This window comes from Podarcis cretensis, assembly GCF_951804945.1.
Source record: "Podarcis cretensis genome assembly, chromosome: 2".
NCBI classification, from domain to species: domain Eukaryota; kingdom Metazoa; phylum Chordata; class Lepidosauria; order Squamata; family Lacertidae; genus Podarcis; species Podarcis cretensis.
This window is the reverse complement of record NC_137171.1, coordinates 120720100-120744488: the sequence shown is the minus strand read 5'-3', so window position 1 is coordinate 120744488 and position 24389 is coordinate 120720100. Positions and strand designations below refer to the sequence as shown.

The 24389-nt window shown below is 45.7% G+C and overlaps 2 protein-coding genes and 2 long non-coding RNA genes across 9 annotated transcripts in view; 1 reads left to right on the top strand and 3 right to left on the bottom strand.

Moving 5' to 3' along the window:
• The window catches only part of LOC307208764 (uncharacterized protein), a 138370-nt gene extending 122788 nt beyond the window's left edge, over positions 1-15582 (bottom strand). The window contains exons 1-2 of one of the 6 annotated variants that reach the window (XM_079963712.1): positions 15508-15582; positions 11251-12400 (exon numbers count right to left, since the gene is read on the bottom strand). In XM_079963712.1, the coding sequence (XP_079819838.1) occupies positions 11274-12400; positions 15508-15544 (1164 nt within the window). In that variant the 5' untranslated portion in view covers positions 15545-15582 and the 3' untranslated portion in view covers positions 11251-11273. Of the gene's footprint in view, positions 1-8438; positions 12401-13602; positions 13701-15507 lie in introns of those variants that run through there. The other 5 variants (XM_079963711.1, XM_079963713.1, XM_079963707.1 and 2 more) reach the window with 5 other exon arrangements.
• A 1101-nt stretch (positions 15583-16683) lies between these two features.
• LOC307209214 overlaps positions 16684-24389 on the bottom strand; it is a 48840-nt gene continuing 41134 nt past the window's right edge. Inside the window, exon 2 of the long non-coding RNA XR_013835431.1 lies at positions 16684-17628. This is a non-coding gene — a long non-coding RNA (uncharacterized lncRNA). The remainder of the gene's footprint in view (positions 17629-24389) is intronic.
• Positions 19727-24389, top strand: part of LOC307209168 — a 37855-nt gene continuing 33192 nt past the window's right edge. Inside the window, exons 1-2 of the long non-coding RNA XR_013835372.1 lie at positions 19727-20077; positions 20400-21133. This is a non-coding gene — a long non-coding RNA (uncharacterized lncRNA). The remainder of the gene's footprint in view (positions 20078-20399; positions 21134-24389) is intronic.
• LOC307208894 (uncharacterized protein) overlaps positions 20886-24389 on the bottom strand; it is a 40068-nt gene continuing 36564 nt past the window's right edge. The window contains exons 2-3 of the mRNA XM_079963920.1: positions 24346-24383; positions 20886-23145 (exon numbers count right to left, since the gene is read on the bottom strand). Of these exons, the coding sequence (XP_079820046.1) occupies positions 22115-23131 (1017 nt within the window). The 5' untranslated portion in view covers positions 23132-23145; positions 24346-24383 and the 3' untranslated portion in view covers positions 20886-22114. The remainder of the gene's footprint in view (positions 23146-24345; positions 24384-24389) is intronic.

Here is a 24389-nt window from a genome sequence, read left to right as displayed (position 1 = left end):
AGGTCACTGTTTCAGGATGTGTGTTTCTTCACCTTCATCTGCCTAGGAGGGATTTCAGTTTTATGTCTCTGAAATATCCAGGCAGTGGCCGGTTCCTGATGGGATGTATTTGGGCTGTGTGTTCTCCCCCCAGCTCTCCCATCCCCTAGAATTTCCCGTAACCCCCCCCCCCCACACACACACACATTCTGGAAATGTTAAATCCACTATGCAGCTATGTGCAGGTATTTGTTTATCTTATAATCTGGGAAAGGAAGAAGATGCAACCTCATCCAGCACATATTAAAAAACCAAATTATGTTTTAAATACAATTTTTAGATAAATCAGTTTTGCACGGAAGAGCAGTCAAACATTTCAAAATACATGTGTGTTAGCGAGACAGTTTCCTTGTTGCATAGTCTAGTGAAAGCCAATGTTTCAGAATAGAACTCTGCTAATGAAATACCAAGTTACAGGTAGGTAGCCGTGTTGTCTGCCGTAGTCGAAACAGAAGAATTTTTTTAAAAAGATTCCTTCCAGTAGTACCTTGTTGTTGCTGTTTAGTCGTTTAGTCATGTCCGACTCTTCGTGACCCCCTGGTCCAGAGCACGCCAGGCACTCCTGTCTTCCACTGCCTCCCACAGTTTGGTCAAACTCATGTTCGTAGCTTCAAGAACACTGTCCAACCATCTCATCCTCTGTCGTCCCCTTCTCCTTGTGCCCTCCATCTCTCCCAACATCAGGGTCTTTTCCAGGGAATCTTCTCTTCTCATGAGTGGCCAAAGTCTTGGAGCCTCAGCTTCAGGATCTGTCCTTCCAGTGAGCACTCCGGGCTGATTTCCTTCAGAATGGATAGGTTTTATCTGGCAGTCCATGGGACTCTCAAGAGTCTCCTTCAGCACCATAATTCAAAAACATCGATCCTTCGGCGATCAGCTCTCTTTATGGTCCAGCTCTCACTTCCATACATCACTACTGGGAAAACTATAGCTTTAACCAGGTGGTGTCTCTGCTTTTTAAGATGCTGTCTAGGTTTGTCATTGCTTTTCTCCCAAGAAGCAGGTGTCTTAATTTTGTGGCTGCTGTCACCATCTGCAGTGATCATGGAGCCCCAAAAAGTAAAATCTCTCACTGCCTCCATTTCTTCCCCTTCTATTTGCCAGGAGGTGATGGGCCCAGTGGCCATGATCTTTGTTTTTTTGATGTTGAGCTTCAGACCATATTTTGCGCTCTCCTCTTTCACCCTCATTAAAAGGTTCTTTAATTCCTCCTCACTTTCTGCCATCAAGGTTGTGTCATCTGCATATCTGAGGAAAAAACCGGAAAAATGGGGGGGGCAGTCCTTCAGCCATATTGAAGGCTGCTGCCCAAATCCCCAAACTGCCCCACTTGGGAGATCCTGGGAAGAGCTATGAAGACCCTCCTGGATGGGGACGCCCTCAGCCCCCATGCTCAGCGCCAGAGATTCAGGCATTCCTGCTACCAGGAGGCCCAGGGACCCCGAGAAGTTTGCAGCCGACTCCACCGCCTTTGCAGGGAGTGGCTGGAGCCAGAGCGACACACCAAGGCTCAGATCCTGGATCTGGTGGTCCTGGAGCAATTCCTGGCTGTCCTCCCCCCAGAGATGGGGAACTGGGTGAAGGTTCAGGGAGCGGAGACCAGTTCCCAGGTGGTGGCCCTGGCCGAAGGTTTCCTCCTGAGCCAGGCAGAGGAGAAGCAGCAGCAGCAGCAGGTGAGACAGTTTCATCCTGGTAACTCCCAGAGATCCATGGTGGCTGGTGAATTCTGAGTGTGGTGTCTCTTAAAAGGCGAAAGTGGCTCTTGGGTGCAGAAGGTTCCGGGTTCGATTCCCGACATCTTCCGGCAGGGCTAGGAAATCGTCCCTGCCTGAAACCTGGAGAGATGCTTCCAGTTCCTATTTAAACAGCTCTTCATTCTGAAGCAAGAGGGCTAGAAACTTGCTTTGCCTTTCACCTGTGCCCTCGATATTATTTGAGCGCAATTTCAGCACCCCTTCACATTTTTCTGTTTTTTCCTGTCTATGCATTATTTCCCTACACTGTGCCCACCCCCTCCAGGAATGTTCTCTCTCTCTCTCCCTGCTGTGTTGATTCCCCCTCCCCCCGTATCTGAGCTAAAGGGATCCATAGGTCATAGAGTAAACATGTCCCCCATATTGGTCTCTACAGCCAGAGAAGGCTCTGCAACTCTCCCAACATCTTGACCTCACCCCCAAAGGCACACTCCTCCATGGTCTCCCGAGACAGACGGATGCCAACATCGTCATGGATTCCTGCTTTGCAGAGGGTTGGACTAGATGACCCACAGGGCCCTTCCACTCTATGATTCTATTCATAATATTTTCTTCACCCACAGTCCTCAGAGGCAGCAATGCTTCTGAATACCAGTTGCAGGAGAGGAGAGGGCTCTTCTGCTCGGATCCTGCCCTCTGGTTTCCTCTGGTTGGCCACTGTGAGAACAGGATGCTGCCCTAGAAGGACCACTGACTTGATCAAGCAGTCCTTCTTAATGTTTATAATAATATAAAAATAGTATGCAAATACAGTCAAACCCTGGCTCCTGAACACCTCCATTTTGGATTCCTTACGCCATGAGCATCACAATTATAACAAATAAAGGCTTGACGTATCTCGCTTTGCATGTCATGATTCTATCTCATATCTTAGTTTCACCTTTTAAGTTGAATTACTGAAATAAGCAAACTTTTCCATGATATTCTAATCTTTCGAGTTTCACCTGTAATGAAACATTGGGCAAAAGATACAGGTTATAATATACCGGTTGAATCATGGGAAAAACTGTGCAAAGAGATTTTAAAATTCACAGCATGTAGTTCATTAAAAGAAAATTCTATTAAGATGATATACCGATGGTATTTCACTCCAGTAAAGCTTGCTAAAATGTATAAAGATACCTCTAATTTATACTGGAAATGTAAGGATAAGGAAGGTAGTTTTTTCCCCTATGTGGTGGACATGTAAAAAAGTAAAGGGCTTCTGGGAAAGGGTTTTCCGTTTTGGAGGTGCTTCGCAAAACGAATTTCCTATGGGCTTGCTTCGCAAGACGAAAATGTCTTGCGAGTTCCTGCGGGGTTTTTCCCCTTCCCCCCTTTTTTTCTAAGCCGCTAAGCCGCTTATCCGCTTATCTGCTAAGCCGCTAATAGCGCTAATCTGCTAAGCCGTCAATGGGCTTGCTTCGCAAGACGAAAAAACCGCTAGACGAAGAGACTCGCGGAACGGATTAATTTCGTCTTGCGAGGCACCACTGTAAAAGGATTTTGGAAAAAGATATATAACGAGTTGAAAAAAATGTTTAAAATAACCTTTGCTAAAAAACAACCACCCTGAAGCTTTCCTTTTAGGAATTCTAGGAGCTGAAATCCCAAGGGAGCAAAAAGGACTATGTATGCCAGCGGTTCTCAACCTGTGGGTCCCCAGACCCTTGCTAGCTAGGGGTGATTCGAGTTGTAGTTCAACATCTGGGGACCCACAGGTTGAGAAAGGCTGATGTATGCGACCACGACTGCGCAGATGTTATTGGCCTGGAGATGGAAAGATAAAGTTCCTACCAGTGAAGAATGGCAGATGAAGTTACTGTGATGCATCGGGTTACATACGCTTCAGGTTAAAGACTCTGCTAACCCAGAAATAGTGCTTCAGGTTAAGAACTTTGCTTCAGGATGAGAACAGAAATCGTGCTCTGGCGGCGCGGCGGCAGCAGGAGGCCCCATTAGCTAAAGTGGTGCTTCAGGTTAAGAACAGTTTCAGGTTAAGAACAGACCTCCGGAACGAATTAAGTACTTAACCTGAGGCACCACTGTAATGGATTATGCTGAAATGGCTAAAATGACTGGAAGAGTCAGAAATCAGGAAGGCCAAAATTTTATTAAGGAATGTGGAAAATTTATAACCCATCTTAAATTAGATCATCGTAAAGAGTTAAAATAGTTAGTAGGATTGGAATATCATTTGTAGTTTAAGGGTGAACTCTGGACACAATGGAGATGTAAAAAAATTGGATCATCATAAAAGATGTGGGAGGAAATGATTAATAACAGGACCCACAAAGGGGAGGATGGAAGTCCAGGAGATTCCTTGGAATCTTGTTTTTATGATTTATGTTTGATATATCTATAAAAATTTAATATGAAAAACCAAATAATTTTTTTTAAAAAAAACAAGAGAAGATGCTCTAGCCTCCAACCCAATCAGCACCTCAAGGTGCGAAGAAGGGTTAGTGAGGGGTGTGTGGCCAGGATACAGCTCCAAGAGCCAGATAAAGCCCAGGGGGCCGTATTTGGGTCCCAGGCCTGAGGTTACCTACCCCTGCCACAGAGAAACAGAATTACAAGCTTTTGCTCCCAGAAAAGAACACAGAGACACCAAGCGTAGTCACAACCTGCTCTATAAGGCAGGATCGTATGAGCTAACAGAGCTGGATTCCTGGTGTTGTTTTGGCACTACCCACAGGGACCGTGGTGATGTTTTGAAAGGAGGAATAGAGAATCTGCACCTCCTAGTCCGGGATGCTGTTGGACTACAATGCCCATGATTGACAGATGGTATCGAACTTTGAGTAGACTACAGAGCCGTAGCTAGGTGATACTGCACCCCTGGCAGAACCAGCCAGATTGCACCTCCCGCCACAGACAAAGTAGCTCTTTCCACCTTTCCTCCAATTCTTGGTATGAGCTTTCGTGTCTGTTTCAATTCCATTGGCTTCCTCAACTGTCTGTGGAATGAGCCATAGCACCCAACTCCTGAGATGAGGAAGCAGACCACCATTTTGCTTTACCTCAAGGCTGTATCCAACCAAGATACACTCAGAATGAGCCCACTGCAATTAATGGACCTAAGCTTAACCAATTGGCATTCAATATTTATTGATGTTTCTAATTATGATTTACGTATATTTTGCTGGGTTTATCCTTACATAGTGTACTCCACATCATCATATTTTTTAATGAAAGTGTGTATTACAAATTTGTAAAAATAAATTCAAAGAGCAGAACTAACATTGCATTCAGCCCTTAAGCTTTTTAAAAATTATGATTAAGCAGTTTCTTAATAACTCTTGTAACTTGCTCTACGTGGGGCTGCCCTTGAGACTGACCTAGAAACTCCAGCGGGTGCAGAATGACGCAGCGAGACTCCTTACGGGGTCCTCACTGCGAGATCACATTCATCCGGTGCTATACCAGCTGCACTGGCTCCCGGTGGGGTACAGGATCAGGTTTAAGGTCTGGTTTTAACCTTTAAAGCCCTATACGGCCTAGGACCCTCGTACCTACGGGACCGGTGACTTCTGTTTGAGTGTATCTGAAGGAGTGTGCATGCACACAAAACTCATACCAATAATAAACTTGGTTGGTCTCTAAGGTGCTACTGAAAGGAATCTGAAAGGAAAGAGTTTGGGTGTAATCTTTGACACCTTCCTTTCCATGGAGGCGCAGATTGCAGCTATAACAAAGGCGGCATTTTTCCATCTCCGCCAAGCTAAGCAGTTGGCTCCTTACCTCTCTCGCCCTGACCTAGCCACTGTGATCCACGCGACGGTCACCTCCCGACTGGATTGTTGTAACTCGCTCTACGTGGGGCTGCCCTTGAGACTGACCCAGAAACTCCAGCGGGTGCAGAATGCTGCAGCGAGACACCTTACGGGATATTCGCTGCGAGATCACATTCACCCGGTGCTATAACAGCTGTACTGGCTCCCGGTGGAATACAGGATCAGGTTTAAGGTGCTGGTTTTAACCTTTAAAGCCCTATACGGCCTAGGACCCTCGTACCTACGGGACCGCCTCTCCTGGTATGCCCCACAGAGAAACTTACGGTCTTCAAATAAAAACATCTTGAAGGTCCCAGGCCACAGAGAAGTTAGGCTGGCCTCAAACTGGAGCCAGGGCTTTTTCGGCTGTGGCTCCAATCTGGTGGAACGCTCTGTCCCAAGAGGCTAGGGCCCTGCGGGACCTGACATCATTCCGCAGGGCCTGCAAGACAGAGCTGTTCCACCAGGCCTTTGGTCAGGGCGCAGCCTAACTCACTCCTTTGGCAATCTTCACAGAACTTTAGCCTAATGGTTGCCATCAATTTGATTTGAATTAATTTTATAATGAAATGATTTTAGAATGTTGTACTATTTTATTGTTGTTAGCTGCCCTGAGCCCGGCTTCGGCTGGGGAGGGTGGGATATAAATAACATTTATTATTATTAATTTCTAAATTAAAGGAAAAGTCAGTGGGTATCCTTAAAAAAATCAAGTGAGAAGAAAGGTTTTATTTTGTTTTGTTTTTTTAAAGAAATATTTATTAAGATTTTTTATAAAGAGAAAACAAACATACATCAAAAGAAAAAATACAGCATACATCATAACAAAAAATAACAGAATATACCAATAAAAACATATGTAAAAGAAAGAAAAAACACACAAGAAAAAAAAAATCCATTTTTTAGCTTGTTATCTTTATGACCTTCTTTCCTGACTTCCTCGCATCTCCCTTTTCTGTGATCCCCTTTACACAATCAAATTCAGCAATTCCTTGCCCTCTTTTGGATCTTATTTAATATTATATATTTCAACCTATTATGTTCTTCATTCTCCCTTTCCTTTTAAATCCATTTATCACATATTCTTTATAGCTTAATCCCTTGTATCATTTATTCAACTTCAACATAATATTACTCTTATCTTACCCTTATTTTCTTAAGACATTTTTGCGTATTTCTTTTTACTCTGTCACTGATGCCATATTATCTCCACATCCAAAGGTTTTATTTTGTTTTGGACATTGTTAAACTTTCCAGGATGGCTTTCCAAACAAGAATAACCACAAAACAGCAAAAAGCACGGCTTTACACACAGACGGGAGCAATAAAACATCTCTAAAATGCCAGAGATTTTAAGAACTCTATAAAATTACAAAAAGTTGAGATAGAAAAGCATAGCGTTTTTTTCACTCTGCAGGAGAAAGCATCAAAGCTCTGATGAAAGATCTTTCCATAAGAATAGCATTTAGAAAGTTTATCCCACACCTGAATTTGAAGAGCTTAATTCCAAAAGGGGCTTAAGTCAATTGCGACCATAAATTTATTTCTGACTAGGTCCTTTCTGAGTGCAAACACAATTTTCAAGGCTTGCTAACACAGTAACTTAGGCCCAAAATTTATACAAGATTCCACCCCCCCCCCCGCGCCCCGTATTGGTGGGTCTCACGGCAACATCGACAGGCCAAAACTGGATTTTTGGGGGGTCAAAATTAAGTCCCTTTTGGAATGAAGCTCTTTGTTTGTTCATGAGTGGCTATGAAGTTCGTTGTACACTAACAAAATTGGGCATCACCCATGTGAGTTCTCTGATGTGAAGAAAGGTCCCGACTTTGATAGAAGCTCTCTGGTTTGTATCCAACCAAGGCTACATTCACACCATATCTCTGATTTACTATGATGCGGCTTTATACAGGCAAGGCTTCCCCCAAAGAATTCTGGGAGGTGCCATTTATTAAGGGTGCTGAGAGTTCCTAGGAGACCCCCTGTTCCCCTCACAGAGCTACAATTCTCACAAGTGTTTTAACATGCCAGCTCCCACAATTCTGTGAGGGAAGCCATAATTGTTTAACGTGGCACCGTAATGCGTCAAATGAATGGTGTGAATCGTAGAGTTGGAAGGGACCCCGAGGGTCATCTAGTCCAACCCCCGGCAATGCAGGGATCCCAACTAGAGCATCCATCACAGATGGCCACCCAACCTCTGCCTAAAAACCTCCAAGGAAGCAGAGCCCACAGTCTCCTGAGGGAGACTTTTCCACTGTCCAACAGTCAGAAAGTTCTTCCTGATGTTTAGTCAGAATCTCCTTTATTGGAGGTTGAAGCCGTGGGTTCAAGTTCTACCCTCCAGAGCAGGACAAAACAAGCTTGCTCCCTATTCTATGTAACAGCCTGTGGCGATCACACAGGGTCCCCGGACATTTAACTGTCTATTGATCCCTGTGCCACCACTGTGCTCGCTTCCCCGCTGCCACCAACCAGTTAAAGGTAAACGTAAAGGTACCCCTGCCCATACGGGCCAGTCTTGACAGACTCTGGGGTTGTGCGCCCATCTCACTTAAGAGGCCAGGGGCCAGCGCTGTCCGGAGACACTTCCGGGTCACGTGGCCAGCGTGACATCGCTGCTCTGGCCAGAGCCAGAGCCAGAGCCGCACACGGAAACGCCGTTTACCTTCCCGCTGGTAAGCGGTCCCTATTTATCTACTTGCACCCGGAGGTGCTTTCGAACTGCTAGGTTGGCAGGCGCTGGGACCGAGCAGCGGGAGCGCACCCCGCCGCAGGGATTCGAACCGCCGACCTTTTGATCGGCAAGCCCTAGGCGCTGAGGCTTTAACCCACAGCGCCACCTGCGTCCCAACCAGTTACTCTCTGGTAAAACACTGAGTCCAGACAGTTGTTAAAAAGTGAACAACAACAAAAAGAAAGAAAGTTTATTTTACAAACATTAACAAGTTTATTGTTTCTCGGATAATATTCCTGTCAGTATCTTAACTTTAGTTTCCTTACCGGCCTATACCTTCCTAATACCTTCTGACTGATTATCTCAACTGTTTGACTGACTCCTCTTAATGAATTCCCTCATTCTCTCACACCAGACTAGCCCAACCCACAGACTTATCTTCTCTGTCTCTTCTAAGTCCAGATTGTCTTCTCAACAACTCTAACTCTAACCCCTAAAAAACCCTCTGTGCTTAAACCTTATACACAGTTAACTCTGCCCCCTGGGTTCCTATTGGTTAGTCATTTTACAATTAGTTAACCCTTTTCCTATGAACCCAGTATGATGTCACACACAGAGGAGGGCAAACGCCACACAGCCCTTCAGATCTTTGAAGATGGCTATTGTATCTCCTCTCAATCTCCTCTTTTCTAGGCTAAACATACCCAGCTCCTTCGACCGTTCCTCATAAGGCTTGGCCTCAGAGTAGACCCATTGCAAGTAATGAATCTACGTTAGTTAGGTCCACTGGCTGACTAGCATCGGCTTCAACTCTCCTTACAGTCTCCATTTCTATGGGCTCTCTCCTCTGTGACTCCGTTGATGAGACGCAAGGTACTTACTAGTACTAAAGCTCTGTCCACACTCGAGGCATTTAAAGGGTTTCTCCCCTGCGTAGACAGTCTGATGTGAAATAAGGCTAGTACTAAAACAGAAGCTCTTTCTGCACTCTATGCATTTGAACGGCTTCTCCTCTGTGTGGATTTTTGGGTGGGAACTGAGGTACTAGCTATTACTGAACCTCTTTCCGCACGCTGAGCGTTTGAAGTATTTCTCTTTCGTGTGGATTCTCTTATGTGAATTGAGGTTGTGTTAGGGTGAATTCTCCGGTGTGAACGGAGGTTTGTGCTGTCGCTAAAGCTCTTTCCGGGCATTTGCACAGCTTCTCACCCATGTGAATCTTTTGATGCGATGAAAGGTTGTGTCTCCTACTAAACCTCTTCTTGCACTCAGGGCATTGATAGGGCTTCTCTCCCGTGTGGATTCTCTGATGAAGAGTAAGGTATTCATAAGCGCTGAAGCTCTTCCCACACTCCAGGCATTTATACGGATTCTCCCCGGTGTGGATCCTGCGATGGGAAGTGAGGCTGGTGCTCCGACTGAAGCAATCCAGACATTTAAACAGTTTCTCCCCGTGTGGATTCTCAGGTGCCTTTTGAGGGTTGATCTGTCACTGAAGCTCCTACTACTGTCTGAACATTTAAAGGATTTCTCCCCTATGTGGATTCTCCGATGAGCAGTGAGGCTCGATTTCGAACCAAAGCTTTCCCCATACACTAAGCACAGAGTCCTCTCCTTTCCTCCATCCATGTTTTCTTGGATTTCCAAAATGTCACCGTCTTCAGAGGCAAGGGATTTATTCTTCCTCGTCTCATTTCCTTCCGTACGTGTAATTTGGCTCCCCTCTCTTTGCAACTGGTTAGTTCCAAGGCACCTCCATGTGACTCTCCTTCGTTCTCACTCTCCCAACATTCACCGGGAAGAAAGAGACACAATTATTTGGTAAGGCCCCCAAAGAGAAAAGGAGCATGAAATCAAGGAAGAAACGCAATCGACTGCTGTTGTGAAGGACATGATAGAAGAGGGGGAGAACAGAGAGAGACACAGGAAGCAACTGAAATTGGGGGAAGGGTTATACAGTGGTACCTTGGGTTACAGACGCTTCAGCTTACAGACCCAGAAATAGTACCTGAGGCTAAGAACTTTGCTTCAGGATGAGAACAGAAATTGTGCAGCGGCAGCGTGGCTTTCCTGTGGCCTTCAAGAGCAAACCCAGACTTAAGGATCTGCTTGCCTTCTTCTCTGGTGGAAAATGGGAAACCTTTGGCACAAGAAGTGGCAGGAGCAGGAAACAGACACATTGGGGTCTGGGCAGGCTCTCCTCCAGTGGCGAACAATGGCTTGTGCAAGCCTTACAGTGAATGACACACATGGGGGTGAGTAGGGCTGGGGGACACCAGTGGGCAGCTTCTGACAAGGCAACACAGAGAGTGGCATGAGCCTGAACAGCAGCAGATCCCATGGCTGCAAGGAAGCAGAAACACACAAGCTCAGCAAGGCAGGGGGAGAGACGTCATCAGAGGAAGAGGCCGTTTGCTCCCTGAACTCCTCTCTTATCGGAGCTATGAAAGATGCCATCTACAATTGAATCAGCAAAGTTCACGTCCGTATCCTCACATTTCACTGGAACAGGATTCCCACACTTGAGTCTCCAGATCTTTCGGGACTACAACTCCCATCACTCCCAGCTAGCAGTATTAAGGGATGATGGAAATCGTAGTCCAAAAAACAGCTAGAGGCCCAAGTTTGGGAAAGCTTGAACTAGGGTATCTAGGGCAATTGTTTTCCTAACACAGGCATTTTTAACAATTCTGGATGCTCTTCTGTAAAAATATATCTAAAAAACTGCATTAAAACAGAATCTGATTTTTTAGCATTGCGTGCTGGATAAGGTTGATTTCTTTTTGCAGTCTAGGGTACAGCAGCTCTCTGCCCAGGAATTCCCAAGAATGGCTTCTGCCTTGTCACAGGAAGTGCAAGCATTTTAGTGAATGACAAACATGGGGGGAATAGAACACAATCATTGTTTTACTTTCTGTAGGAGTTATTTGATATGAATAAAGATCTTCCCACACTCCAGCCCTTTCTAAGATATTCCCCTTGTATGAGTTTTTACTGTTTAGGAAGGGAGCCCCTGTCACTGAAGTTCTTTCCATATGCCAAACATTTCTAAGATTTCCTTCCTGTATGATTTCTTTGGTGTCTATTAAGGCCGCTACTCTGACTGAAGCTCTTTCCACACTCTGAACATGTATATGGTTTCTCTCCTGTATGACTTCTTTGGTGTCTAGTAAGGTGACTCCTGTTCCTGAAGCTCTTTCCACACTCAGAACATTTATATGGTCTGTCCCCTGTATGAGTTCTTTGATGCAACATAAGGGACCTACTGCAAATGAAGCTTTTTCCACACTCTGAACATGTATACGGTTTCTCTCCTGTATGAGTTCTTTGATGCAGTGTAAGGGAGCTACCACGACTGAAGCTCTTCCCACATTCCAAACATTTATACGGTTTCTCTCCTGTGTGCACTCTTTGATGCAAGGTAAGAGTGCCATTCTGACTGAAGCTCTTTCCACACTCCAAACACGTATATCGTTTCTCCCGTATATGAATTCTTTGATGCAAGGAAAGGGAGTAGATGCGACTGAAGCTGTTGCCACATTCCCAACATTTATAAGGTTTGGTGCCTCGATGAGTTTGTTGATGTCCAGTAAGCGCACTGCTGTGACTAAAGCTCTTGCCACACTCAGAACATGTATATGGTTTCTCCCCTGTATGAATGTGTTGATGCAAGGTAAGGTCACTACTTTGAGTGAAGCTCTTTCCACACTCTGAGCATGTATACGGTTTCTCCCCTGTATGAGATCTTAGATGGAAGGTAAGGCCACTACTTTGAGTGAAGCTCTTTCCACACTCGGAACATGTATATGGTTTCTCTCCTGTATGAATTCGTTGATGGGAGATAAGGGAACTACTCTGACTGAAGCTCTTTCCACACTCCAAACATTTATACGGTTTCTCTCCTATGTGTACTCTTTGTTGATGTGAGGTTAGAGCTGACCGACTACCCAATCTCTTTCCACACACTGTGCATTCATGCTTTTTCTCCTCTCTGGGAATTTGGTTTTCACCACCCTGAGACGTACAAGAGTCACCCTCCGGCTTCTGCTTTCGTCTCCCCTCTTGCCTTCTGCCTCCAACTTGAAACCTCAGCTTCCTTTGCTCCTCCTCCTCTTTGGATCCTTTTGATGACACTTCTGATTGTTCCCCTTCTGCCAGCATCCCTTCAACATCTCCTGATGGAATAAAAAGGCAAACTGATGAAATGCTAAAGGAGCGTCTTCACCCCAATCATTCAGTCAGGACACAGAGATCCAGGTCCCAGGGCCTTGTGGCAGTTCCCTCACTGTGAGAAGGGAAGTTACAGGGAACAAGGCGGAGGGCCTTCTTGGCAGTGGTGCCCACCCTGTGGAACACTATCCTTCAGATGTCAAACAAATAAATAACTATAAAAGTTTTAGAAGACATCTGAAGGCAGCCTTGTATAGGGAAGTATTTAATGTTTAATATTTTATTATGCTTTTATATTTGTTTGAAGCCAGCTAAAGTGGCTCGGAGAACCCAGTCAGATCCGTGGGGTACAAATAATTAAAGTATGAATGTTAGTATTATTATTTATTGAGTTTATATACTGCCCTATACCCAGAGGTGTCAGCATGATTCACAGAAAAAAATCACAGAATAAAAACATTTTTGCATGGCGCCTAAAGGTGTATAATGAAGGTGCTAGGGGAACTTTCCTGGGGAGAGATTTCCACAGACGGGGAGTCACTGCAGAGAAGGCCCTGTTATTGTGTTGCTACCCTCCAGACCACTTGAGGAGGAGGCCCACAAAAGAGAGCCTGAGGGTCCAGGTAGGTTCATACGGAAAAAAGCAGCCCTTGAAGTATTGTGGTCCTGAGCCATTAAAGGCTTTATAGGTCAAAACCAGCACTTTGAATCGGGCCCGGAAACTATTTGGTAGCCAGTGCAGTCAGACCAGGATGGGGGTAATATGCTCAAACCGCCTTGCTCCGGTGAGCAACATATCTGCTGAATTCTGCACTAGCTGAAGTTTCCAGACTGTCTTCAGAGGCAGCCCTACGTATAACGCATATCTATATCTAACCTTGAAGTTCCCGGAACATGGACAACAGTAGATTGGCTATTCCTGTCCAGATAGGGGTGCAACTGGGCCACGTATAATGCGTATCTAAATCTAACCTTGAAGTTACCAGAGCGTAGACAACGGTAGTTAGACTATCCCTGGGCCCAGGGCGTACCTGGGCCACCAGACAAAGCTGATGGAAGGCACTCCAGGCCATCTGAGCCTCGAGCGACAGCAAAGGATCCAGGAGAACCCCAAGCTACAAACCTGTTCTTTCAGAGGACGTGTAACCCTATCAAGAGCAGGCGACCTTCCAGCCATCTGCTCTAGGGAACCACCCACTAACAGCACCTCACTCTTATCTGGAGTGAGCTTCAATTTGTTGGCTCTCATCCAGTCCATTACCCAGGCAAGACACTGGTCCAGCACTTCCACTGCCTCATCTACAGATAGGAAGGAGAAATAGAGCTGAGTGTCATCAGCATACTGCTGGCAACGTACTCCAAACCTCCAGATCACCCCACCCAGCATTAAACAACATGGGGGATTGGATTGAGTCCTGTGGACCCCCCACATTGAAGGTTCCATACAGGGCCACCAAAGCAGTTTCTGTGCCAAAACCAGGTCTAAACTCTGAATGAAATGGATCCAGAAAATCAGTTTTTTCCAAAAGCACCTGGATCTGGTCTGTGACTACTCGCTCCAGAACCTTGCCCAGGAAAGGTTAATTAGCAACTGGCTGGTAGTTAGTTAGGATTCAGGAATTCAGGGAATGCTTCTTAAGGAGTGGCTTTACCTCTGCCTCCTTCAAACATGGAGGGACCACCCCCTCTTGTAAAGAGGCACTGATCATCTCCCTAGTCCTGCCAGCTGTTCCCTCCCTGCTGGATTTTATCAGCCAATAGGGGAAAGGGTCTAGAATCACTCTGACTGATCCAAGAACCGTGTCCATATCCGTGAGCCTTACCAACTGAAAAAACTCATCCAACACAACAGGACTAGAATGTGCTCTGGACACCCCATGAGACTCATCTGCTGTAACAGCAGAGTCAAGGTCTTGGTGGATACAAGCAATTTGATCGCCAAAAATGCGTTGCAAACAAGTCACAGCCAGCTACTGCTGGTTCTACTCCTCCTTTGGGCCAGCCTGTAAAAGGCCCTGTACAAACTGGAAAATCTCTGCAAGACGACATGTTGAGGATGCAATGGAGGCAGAAAACTATGCCTTCTTTGCTGCCTTCACTGCCACTAGGTAGGCTTGATAATGAGCCCTTACCAGTGTTTGGTTTCATTAATTCGGGTCTTTCATCCACTTGTGCTCAGTCTCCCAGCTTGGAGTGTACCAGGGGGCCAATTGGGCTCCACAAAGTGGGCGAGGACCCTCTGGGGTATTCATATTATTATTAGTAGTATTACCAGTAGTATTATCATTATTAGCCTGTCTGTATAAGGCCTCAGCCACATTTTTAAAGTGGACTTGAAATTGCTTGCTTCTCCTTTTTTTAAAAACCTCTTCTGCCCCGAACTGCTCTTGCAGAAACTGCTTACTTAATTGAAACAAAAATATATAAAATGTGTGTGTTGGGGGGGGGGGTATTGGCTTGTTTTTGTTTATGTTTTGATAATGTACTTTGAGTTCTTATATTGTAATTTTATACTGTGAACGGCCCTGAGGCCTGTGGGTATTGGGAGGTATATAAATTTAATAAGTAATAGTAAAATCAGGCCGGATAAAAATGATTGCAAGTTCCAGGGGGAGCCCCAGCAGAAGGTTTTTCAATACTTAAGGGTTTCCTTGACCCCAAGCCCTATGGGGAGCCCAAGGAAGGTCCCCCACCTGCCAGAGTTGGCCTGCTGGGAGGAGAAAGATCTGCCCTTCTATTGGGAAAAGAGTTCCTACTCCCATACAAAGGGGGAAACACCTATAAACGAATCATTTTAGCTGAATTATATACAGAATGCATTAATTATGGCAAATGTAAATATTATGGGAAATACCCTTTGCAAAAGCGTGTCCATTAGGAGAAATCTACACCAAAATGCTGACCAACTTTCAAGAGGTTGAAATAATTTAAAATAAAATTATTTAAAGTGAACACTATTTAAAAATAATAACATGTGGAAATCTGGACAAATTGATGACTAGAAAAAGGAGACAGAGGAAAAGAACTTACACTGAAAGGGTTTGCCTAATGGGGTTCTTTTTCATCCCTCCCCACTCTCCCTCCCCTGATAATACAGAATAATAAGACGCACCTCCAGCGCCTCCGCGAGGAAGTACGGCCGCCGCCATGACCAGCAACTGCGCACCAAAGCGAGACAGGAAGCGGAAGCTCCTATTCTCCCGGCAGCCTTTTCCCCTCCGCTCTAGGAATCTCAGCTCTGTCGCCGCTGCTCTTAACCGTTTCGGAGCCGAGCGGCAGGAGCCTCTGGGCTTCTCCGGGCAAAGAGCGAGGAGAGGCGCTGGTCTCGCCTCCGGAAAGCCCCGCTGGATCAGCTGCAGGGAGCCCCAAAACGTTTTCTAAACTATTTATTATTATAATTATTTTCAATTTTTAAATTAACAACGTTTTTTCTTTTGGTACAGACATATCCAATCCAAATTTGCAATAATTGCCTCCCCCCTTTTATTCTCCTTGCATTACAATATATTACAATTACTATATATTTCCTCAATTAATTTCAACCTATTTTCTCCCTCCTAATTCTATTCTTAGTTCATAAATGTTACATCAAACCTGCGAATGTTTTGATTTTTTACAGTGTTCTCTAAAATAGTTTATAAAGTTTTCCCATTCTTGATTGAATTTTTTCTCATCTGCTCGGTAAGTTTAGCCATTTCGACATAGTCAATCATCTTAGTTATCCATTCTTCTTTCGTTGGGACCTTTTCTTCTTTCCACATCTGGGCTAGTAGCATCTGGCCCCTGTAGTCGCATAAATAAACAGTCTCTTTTGCTTCCTTGGTATTTTTTCTCCTATTACACCTAGTAAAAAAGCCTGTGGTTTTTTTTAACATACGTAATTTTAAGAATTTTTAAAAGTTCATTGTATAACATTTCCCAGAAGCCCTTTACTTTTTTACACGTCCACCACATAGGGGAAAAAATTACCTTCCTTATCCTTACATTTCCAGTATAAATTAGAGGTATATTTATACATTTTAGCAAGCTTTACTGGAGTGAAATACCATCGGTATATCATCTTCATATAATTTTCTTTTAATGAACTACATGCTGTGAATTTTAAAATCTCTTTGCACAGTTTTTCCCATGATTCAACCGGTATATTATAACCTGTATCTTTTGCCCAATGTTTCATTACAGGTGAAACTCGGAAGATTAGAATATCATGGAAAAGTTTGCTTATTTCAGTAATTCAACTTAAAAGGTGAAACTAAGATATGAGATAGAATCATGACATGCAAAGCGAGATATGTCAAGCCTTTATTTGTTATAATTGTGATGCTCATGGCGTAAGGAATCCAAAACGGAGGTGTTCAGGAGCCAGGGTTTGACTGTATTTGCATACTATTTTTATATTATTATAAACATTAAGAAGGACTGCTTGATCAAGTCAGTGGTCCTTCTAGGGCAGCATCCTGTTCTCACAGTGGCCAACCAGAGGAAACCAGAGGGCAGGATCCGAGCAGAAGAGCCCTCTCCTCTCCTGCAACTGGTATTCAGAAGCATTGCTGCCTCTGAGGACTGTGGGTGAAGAAAATATTGTGAATAGAATCATAGAGTGGAAGGGCCCTGTGGGTCATCTAGTCCAACCCGCTGCAGTGCAGGAATCCATGACGATGTTGGCATCCGTCTGTCTCGGGAGACCATGGAGGAGTGTGCCTTTGGGGGTGAGGTCAAGATGTTGGGAGAGTTGCAGAGCCTTCTCTGGCTGTAGAGACCAATATGGGGGACATGTTTACTCTATGACCTATGGATCCCTTTCGCTCAGATAGGGGGGGAGGGGGAATCAACACAGCAGGGAGAGAGAGAGAGAACATTCCTGGAGGGGGTGGGCACAGTGTAGAGAAATAATGCATAGACAGGAAAAAACAGAAAAATGTGAAGGGGTGCTGAAATTGCGCTCAAATAATATCGAGGGCACAGGTGAAAGGCAAAGCAAGTTTCTAGCCCTCTTGCTTCGGAATGAAGAGCTGTTTAAATAGGAACCAAGGAAGCAGCCTAGTCCAGAACCAGACCCTTGGACCGTCTAGATCCGTGCTGTCTGCACAGACTGGAAGCATATCTCCAGGTTTCAGGCAGTGATGATTTCCTAGCCCCGCCGGAAGATGTCGGGAATCGAACCCGGAACCTTCTGCACCCAAGAGCCATTTTCGCCTTTTAAGAGACACCACCCTCAGAATTCAGCAGCCACCTCGAATATCTGGGTGTTACCAGGATGAAACTGTCTCACCTGCTGCTGCTGCTGCTTCTCCTCTGCCTGGCTCAGGAGGAAACCTTCGGCCAGGGCCACCACCTGGGAACTGGTCTCCGCTCCACATTCCCTGACCCAGTTCTCCATCTCTGGGGGGAGGACAGCCAGGAACTGCTCCAGGACCACCAGATCCAGGATCTGAGCCTCGGTGTGTCGCTCTGGCTCCAGCCACTCCCTGCAAAGGCGGTGGAGTCGGCTGCAAACCTCTGGGGTCCCTTTGCCTCCTGGTAGCAGGAATGCCTGCATCTCTGGCGCTGAGCATGTGGGCTGAGGGCGTCCCCATCCAGGAGGGTCTTCATAGCTCTTCCCAGGATCTCCCAAATGGGGCAGTTTGGGGATTTGGGCAGCAGCCTCCAATATGGCTGAAGGATTGTCTCCTGCAGCTTCTTTTCCTATTCTTTTCAGGTTCTGCTTCAAGGCAAAGACTGGCCAACTGAGTGTGGACCACAAGGGGGCTCAGCCAGAGGTGGGGGAACCTCAGGTCCTGCTTCAAGCTGCTCTGGGTTGGAGCAGGATCCGGCCCCAGCCGCCCTGCCTGCTTCCTTCCATGCATCCAACCTCTGCAGCGCCTCTTCTGCAAAAGGACCATGTACAAGGCAGGAGGGAGGAGGGGCGCTTGCCCTGGAGGACCAAGCGGCTCCTCCAGTTTCCTGCCTCTCTAGGAATCCTACACTTGATATTTAACCCTTGGAAGACCAAGGCAGCTGAGGTGGAAGAAAATCTCTCCCTTTGGGGAACTCTGATCTCTATTTTGACAAGGATGGGACATCTTGGGCAGTGGTGAGAGGCAGTGTGGTGTAGTGGTCACAGTGCTCGACTATGGCCTTGGGAGACCAGGGATCGAATTCCCCACCGGGTGGCCATGGGGCAAGTCACTGCCTCCCAGCGTAACCTACCTCACAGGGTTGTTGTAGGGGATTAAAGGAGGAGAGGAAGAACCATGTATTATACGCTACGTTCAGCTCCTTGGAGAAAACGGCAGGATATCGAATCTAAGAATGGGGAAAAGTTGCAATGGGACCTAATGGTCATCTAGCCCAACCCCCCCCCCCACACACACAACAGATTTGTGCGGGTTGTTTTGGTTTTTATTTTGTATTTTGCGGTTTGGATCTTGATTTTATTCTGAGACCCCAAGGTATAGGACGGTATATAAATAATAATAATAATAATAATAATAAGGCATTGGGACGATTTTATGGAACCAACAAGGTGGGAGCCAGAAAGTCTGGGAGCCAGTGTGTTAAGAGTCTGGGAGCCAGAATGATAAGAGTTGGAAGGGACCCCAAAGGTCCTCTAGTCCAACCCCTGCAATAGAGGAATCTCAGCTAAAGAATCCCTGACATGTGGCCATCCAACCTCTGCTTGAAAACCGCCAAGGAAGGGGAGACCATTCACTGTCAAACACAGATTCCTGTAAGCAATCACATTGTGATGGAACTGTACCTGAGCCAGGTGGCACTAATAGTGAGGAAAGGATCTGTAACACCCAAGACCTTTGGCGAAAGCCTGCAGATTTCAGGCAAGCAGAGAGGAAGGAAAAACATAATTCCCTCTCTCACTGCATTTAATCCGTAGAGGACCAAAATCTCTTCTGCCTGGGGAATCCCAAAACTGAATTTATCCGCTTTTCCCTGAGATTAACGTTAAATAAGGGACGCAGGTGACGCTGTGGGTAAAAGCCTCAGCGCCTAGGGCTTGCCGATCGAAAGGTCGGCGGTTCGAATCCCTGCGGCGGGGTGCGCTCCCGTCGTTCGGTCCCAGCGCCTGCCAACCTAGCAGTTCGAAAGCACCCCCGGGTGCAAGTAGATAAATAGGGACCGCTTACTAGCGGGAAGGTAAACGGCGTTTCCGTGTGCGGCTCTGGCTCTGGCTCTGGCTCTGGCTCTGGCCAGAGCAGCGATGTCACGCTGGCCACGTGACCCGGAAGTGTCTCCGGACAGCGCTGGCCCCTGGCCTCTTAAGTGAGATGGGCGCACAACCCCAGAGTCTGTCAAGACTGGCCCGTACGGGCAGAGGTACCTTTACCTTTTTAACGTTAAATAAGTTGGAGTTCTTGTTATTAAATATACCAAGAGAAAAGCACACCAAGAACTCAGGCCAATGTAAGTTTCAGTAGTGGGAGTCGTCCCTATTAGCAAATCAATAGTCAATTGTGACAAAAACTAATCCATTCAGAAGTAGGATTATAAATTTAAATAGAGATTACAAACTCAAACTCATAAGGACATGTATAACACAAAAATTCGTTACAGAAATAGAGATAAGAGTTTATGAGTAGAGATAAGTACATGCTCATCCATAGTCAGATTCGACGTGGAGGTCTTAGTTTCAATCATTAAACAGAAGCCAGAAGTCAATTATGGATCGGAAACCAGGACAGGGCCCTGTTTCGATGTACAGTGGTGCCCCGCAAGATGAACGCCTCGCAAGACGGAAAACCCGCTAGACGAAAGGGTTTTCCCTTTTGGAGGCGCTTCGCAAAATGAATTTCCCTATGGGCTTGCTTCGCAAGACGAAATGTCTTACGAGTTCCTGCAGGTTTTTTCCCTCCTTTCCCTAAGCCGCTAAGCCGCTTATCAGCTGATCCGCTAAAAGCCGCTAAACCGCTAATAGCGCTAATCCGCTAAGCTGTCAATGGGCTTGCTTCGCAAGACGAAAAAACCGCTATACGAAGAGCCTCACGGAACGGATTAATTTCGTCTTGCGAGGCACCCCTGTATTTACCTTCATCAGCTGGTACAAAGCAGCTTCTTGGGTTCCTCCAGTGTCGTTTTTGCAACTGAAATCATTCCTCGGGGGAGAAAGACAATACAGGGACCTTCCATTTACCCTCTGGTGGGCGGTAGCAGCTGAATCGGGGGAGGGGGGGCAAATTGACCTTTTGTCTCAGTTCAGTGGCCCACAACAAGAAATCTTGAGCATTGTCTCTTAATTCCCTGAGAAGTATTAGACAGGCTGACATACAGCTCTTCCCTGAGATTAAGCGCCTGTTGAGAACGGTGGGACTGACTCCTGAGAAAACCTGCACTGAAGCGAGTTGTAAATGGATTCTTAGGAACTGCACACTTGTTTTGGCTATTTCATCTTTTGTAGGCGTTCATTATTTTGTTCCCTAAAATTTACATGCAGCTTTACTATACATATATGTTTGGGATTTTTTAAATCCATGGTTCAGGAAAAATAAAACAATGACATTATCAGTAAAAAAAACCCCTAAAATGACTATTTTATTGTTAAAAATAACAAAATAAACAATAAAACCTGGATTAAAACACAGCGAAAGCGACTGCCTCGTATCAATAGGCAGTGAGTTGGTTGCAGTGAGTTGGGTGCAAATATTCTTCAATTTTTTGACTGCCCTGTTTGGTACAACGCATTTCCAAAATTAATTTCCTAGCGAGTCGCATGTGCACAGAGAAACAGATCCCCACAACGAACCAAGGTTTCCTGGCTTAGATCCAGGGGTTCCTGTGGACGTCAGTAGCAAACCTGGCCTTAAGGATTTGCTTGCCTTCTTCTCTGGTGAAGAATGGGCAACCTTTGGCAAAAGAAGTGGCAGAGCAGGAAACAGACACATTGGGGTCTGGGCAGGCTCTCTGCCAGTGGCGAACAATGGCTTGTGTAAGCCTTACAGTGAATGACACACATGGGGGGGGGAGTAGGGCTGGGGGACACCAGTGGGCAGCTTCTGACAAGGCAACACAGAGAGTGGCATGAGCCTGAACAGCAGCAGATCCCATGGCTGCAAGGAAGCAGAAACACACAAGCTCAGCAAGGCAGGGGGAGAGACGTCATCAGAGGAAGAGGCCGTTTGCTCCCTGAACTCCTCTCTTATCGGAGCTATAGAAGATGCCATCTACAATTGAATCAGCAAAGTTCACGTCCGTATCCTCACCTTTCACTGGAACAGGATTCCCACACTTGTGTCTCTGGTTCTTTCTGGACAACAACTCCCATCACCCCCAGCTAGCAGCAGTAAGGGATGATGGGAATTGTAGTCCAGAAACAGCCTGGACTAGAGTATCTAGGGCAATTGTTTTCCAAACACAGGCATTCTTAACATTTCTGACTGATCTTCTGTGCAAATATATCGGGAAAAACTGCATTTAAAACAGAATTTTTTAGCATTGCGTGCTGGTTAAGGTTGATTTCCTTTTGGGGCCTGGGGTTCAGCAGCTCTCTGCCCAGGAATTCCCAAGAATGGCTTGTGCTTCTGTCATTGGAAGTAAAAGCATTTTAGTGAATGACAGAAATATGGGGGGGACGACAACCAGAAAACGATTCATGGTTTACTCTCTGTAGGAGTTATTTGATATGATTAAAGACACTCCAACCCTTTCTAAGATACTTCCCTTGTACATGTTCTTTACTGTTTAGGAAGGGAGCCCTTGTCACTGAAGTTCTTTCCATGTGCCAAACATTTTTAAGATTTCCTCCCTATATGACTTCTTTGGTGTCTAGTTAGGTGACTCCGGCGCCTGAAGCTCTTTCCACACTCAGAACATTTATATGGTTTGTCCCCTGTATGAGTTCTTTGATGCAACATAAGGGAGCTACTGCAAATGAAGCTTTTTCCACACTCCGAACATGTACACGGTTTCTCTCCCGTATGAGTTCGTTGATGCAATGTAAGGGAGCTACTACGACTGAAGCTCTTCCCACAATCCAAACATTTATACGGTTTCTCTCCTGTGTGCACTCTTTGATGCAAGGTAAGGGTGCCATTCTGAATGAAGCTCTTTCCGCACTCCAAACATGTATATCGTTTCTCCCCTATATGAATTTTTTGATGCAAGGAAAGGGAGTCAATGCGACTGAAGCTGTTGCCACATTCCGAACATTTATAAGGTTTGCTGCCTCGATGAGTTTGTTGATGTCTAGTAAGTGCAGTGCTGTGACTGAAGCTCTTTCCACACTCTGAACACGTATACGGTTTCTCCCCCGTATGAGATATTTGATGCAAGGTAAGGTCACTACTTTGAGTGAAGCTCTTTCCACACTCTGAACACGTATACGGTTTCTCCCCTGTATGAGATCTTTGATGCAAAGTAAGGCCACTACTTTGAGTGAAGCTCTTTTCACACACTGAACATGTATAAGGTTTGTCTCCTGTATGAGTTCGTTGGTGCAATATAAGGGTACCACTCCGACTGAATCTCTTTCCACACTCTGAACATGTATACGGTTTCTCCCTTGTATGAGTTCGTTGATGTGAAGTAAGAGCTGAGCGATTACAAAATCTCTGTCCGCACAATGTACATTGATGCTTTTTCTCCTTTTTGTCAATTTGATTTTCACCACCCTGAGACATACAAGAGTCACTCGCCAACTTCTGCTTTCGTCTCCTCTCTTGCCTGCTGCCTCCATCTTGAACCCTCAGCTTCCTTTGCTCTTTGGATCCTTTCGGTGACACTTCTGATTGTTCCCCTTCTGCCAGCATCCCTTCAACATCTCCTGATGGAATAAAAAGGCAAACTGATGAAATGCTAAAGGAGCGTCTTCACCCCAATCATTCAGTCAGGACACCGAGATCCAGGTCCCAGGGCCTTGTGGCAGTTCCCTCACTGTGAGAAGGGAAGTTACAGGGAACGAGGCAGAGGGCCTTCTTGGTAGTGGTGCCCACCCTGTTGAACGCCCTCCTGTCAGATGTCAAATAAACAACTATACAAGTTTTAGAAGACATCTGAAGGCAACCTTGTATAGCGAAGTTTCTAATATTTGATGTTTTATAATGCTTTTAAATAATGAAAGTATTTGTTACTATTATTATTTATTGAGTTTATATACCGCCCTATAACCAGAGGTCTCAGCGTGGTTCTCAGAAAAGATGACAACATATATAATCAGAATAAAAACAACAACCCAATAACACCCTCCCCTCACAAGAAAAGAGCCATATTTGAAAAAGGGTATAGAATGTCAAACCTATCAACCAAAATTCTGGTTAAAAGGGGAACTTTTTTGCCTGGCACCTAAAGGTGTATAATGAAGGTGCCAGGTGAACTTCCCTGGGGAGAGCATTCCACAGACGGGGAGCCACTGCAGAGAAGGCATTGTTCTCATGTTGCCACCCTCCGGACCACTTGAGATCAGAAGGGGATCTCAGGATCCGGGTAGGTTCATACGTAAAGAAGCGGTCCTTCAAGTATTATGGTCCTGAGCCATTAAAGGCTTTATAGGTCAAAACCAGAACTTTGAATTGGGCCTGGAAACTAACTGGTAGCCATTGCAGTCAGACCAGGATGGGGGTAATATGCTCAAACCGCCTTGCTCTGGTGAGAAAGCTGGCCGCTGAATTCTGCACTAGCTGAAGTTTCCACACTGTCTTCAGAGGCAGCCCCACGTATAACACATATCTATATCTAACCTTGAAGTTCCCAGAGCATAGACAACGGTAGATAGGCTATCTCTGTAAAGATAGAAGCTTAGCTGGGCCACCAGCCAAAGCTGATGGAAGGCACTACAGGCCATCTGAGCCTCGAGCAACAGCAAAGGATCCAGGATTACCCCCAAGCTACGAACCTGCTCCTCCAGAGGAAGTGTAACCCCATCAAGAGCAGGCGACCTTCCAGCCATCTGCTCTAGGGAACCACCCACTAACTGAGCCTTATCTGGAGTGAGCTTCAATTTGTTGGCTCTCATCCAGTCCATTACCCAGGCAAGACACTGGTCCAGCACTTCCACTGCCCCACCTGCAG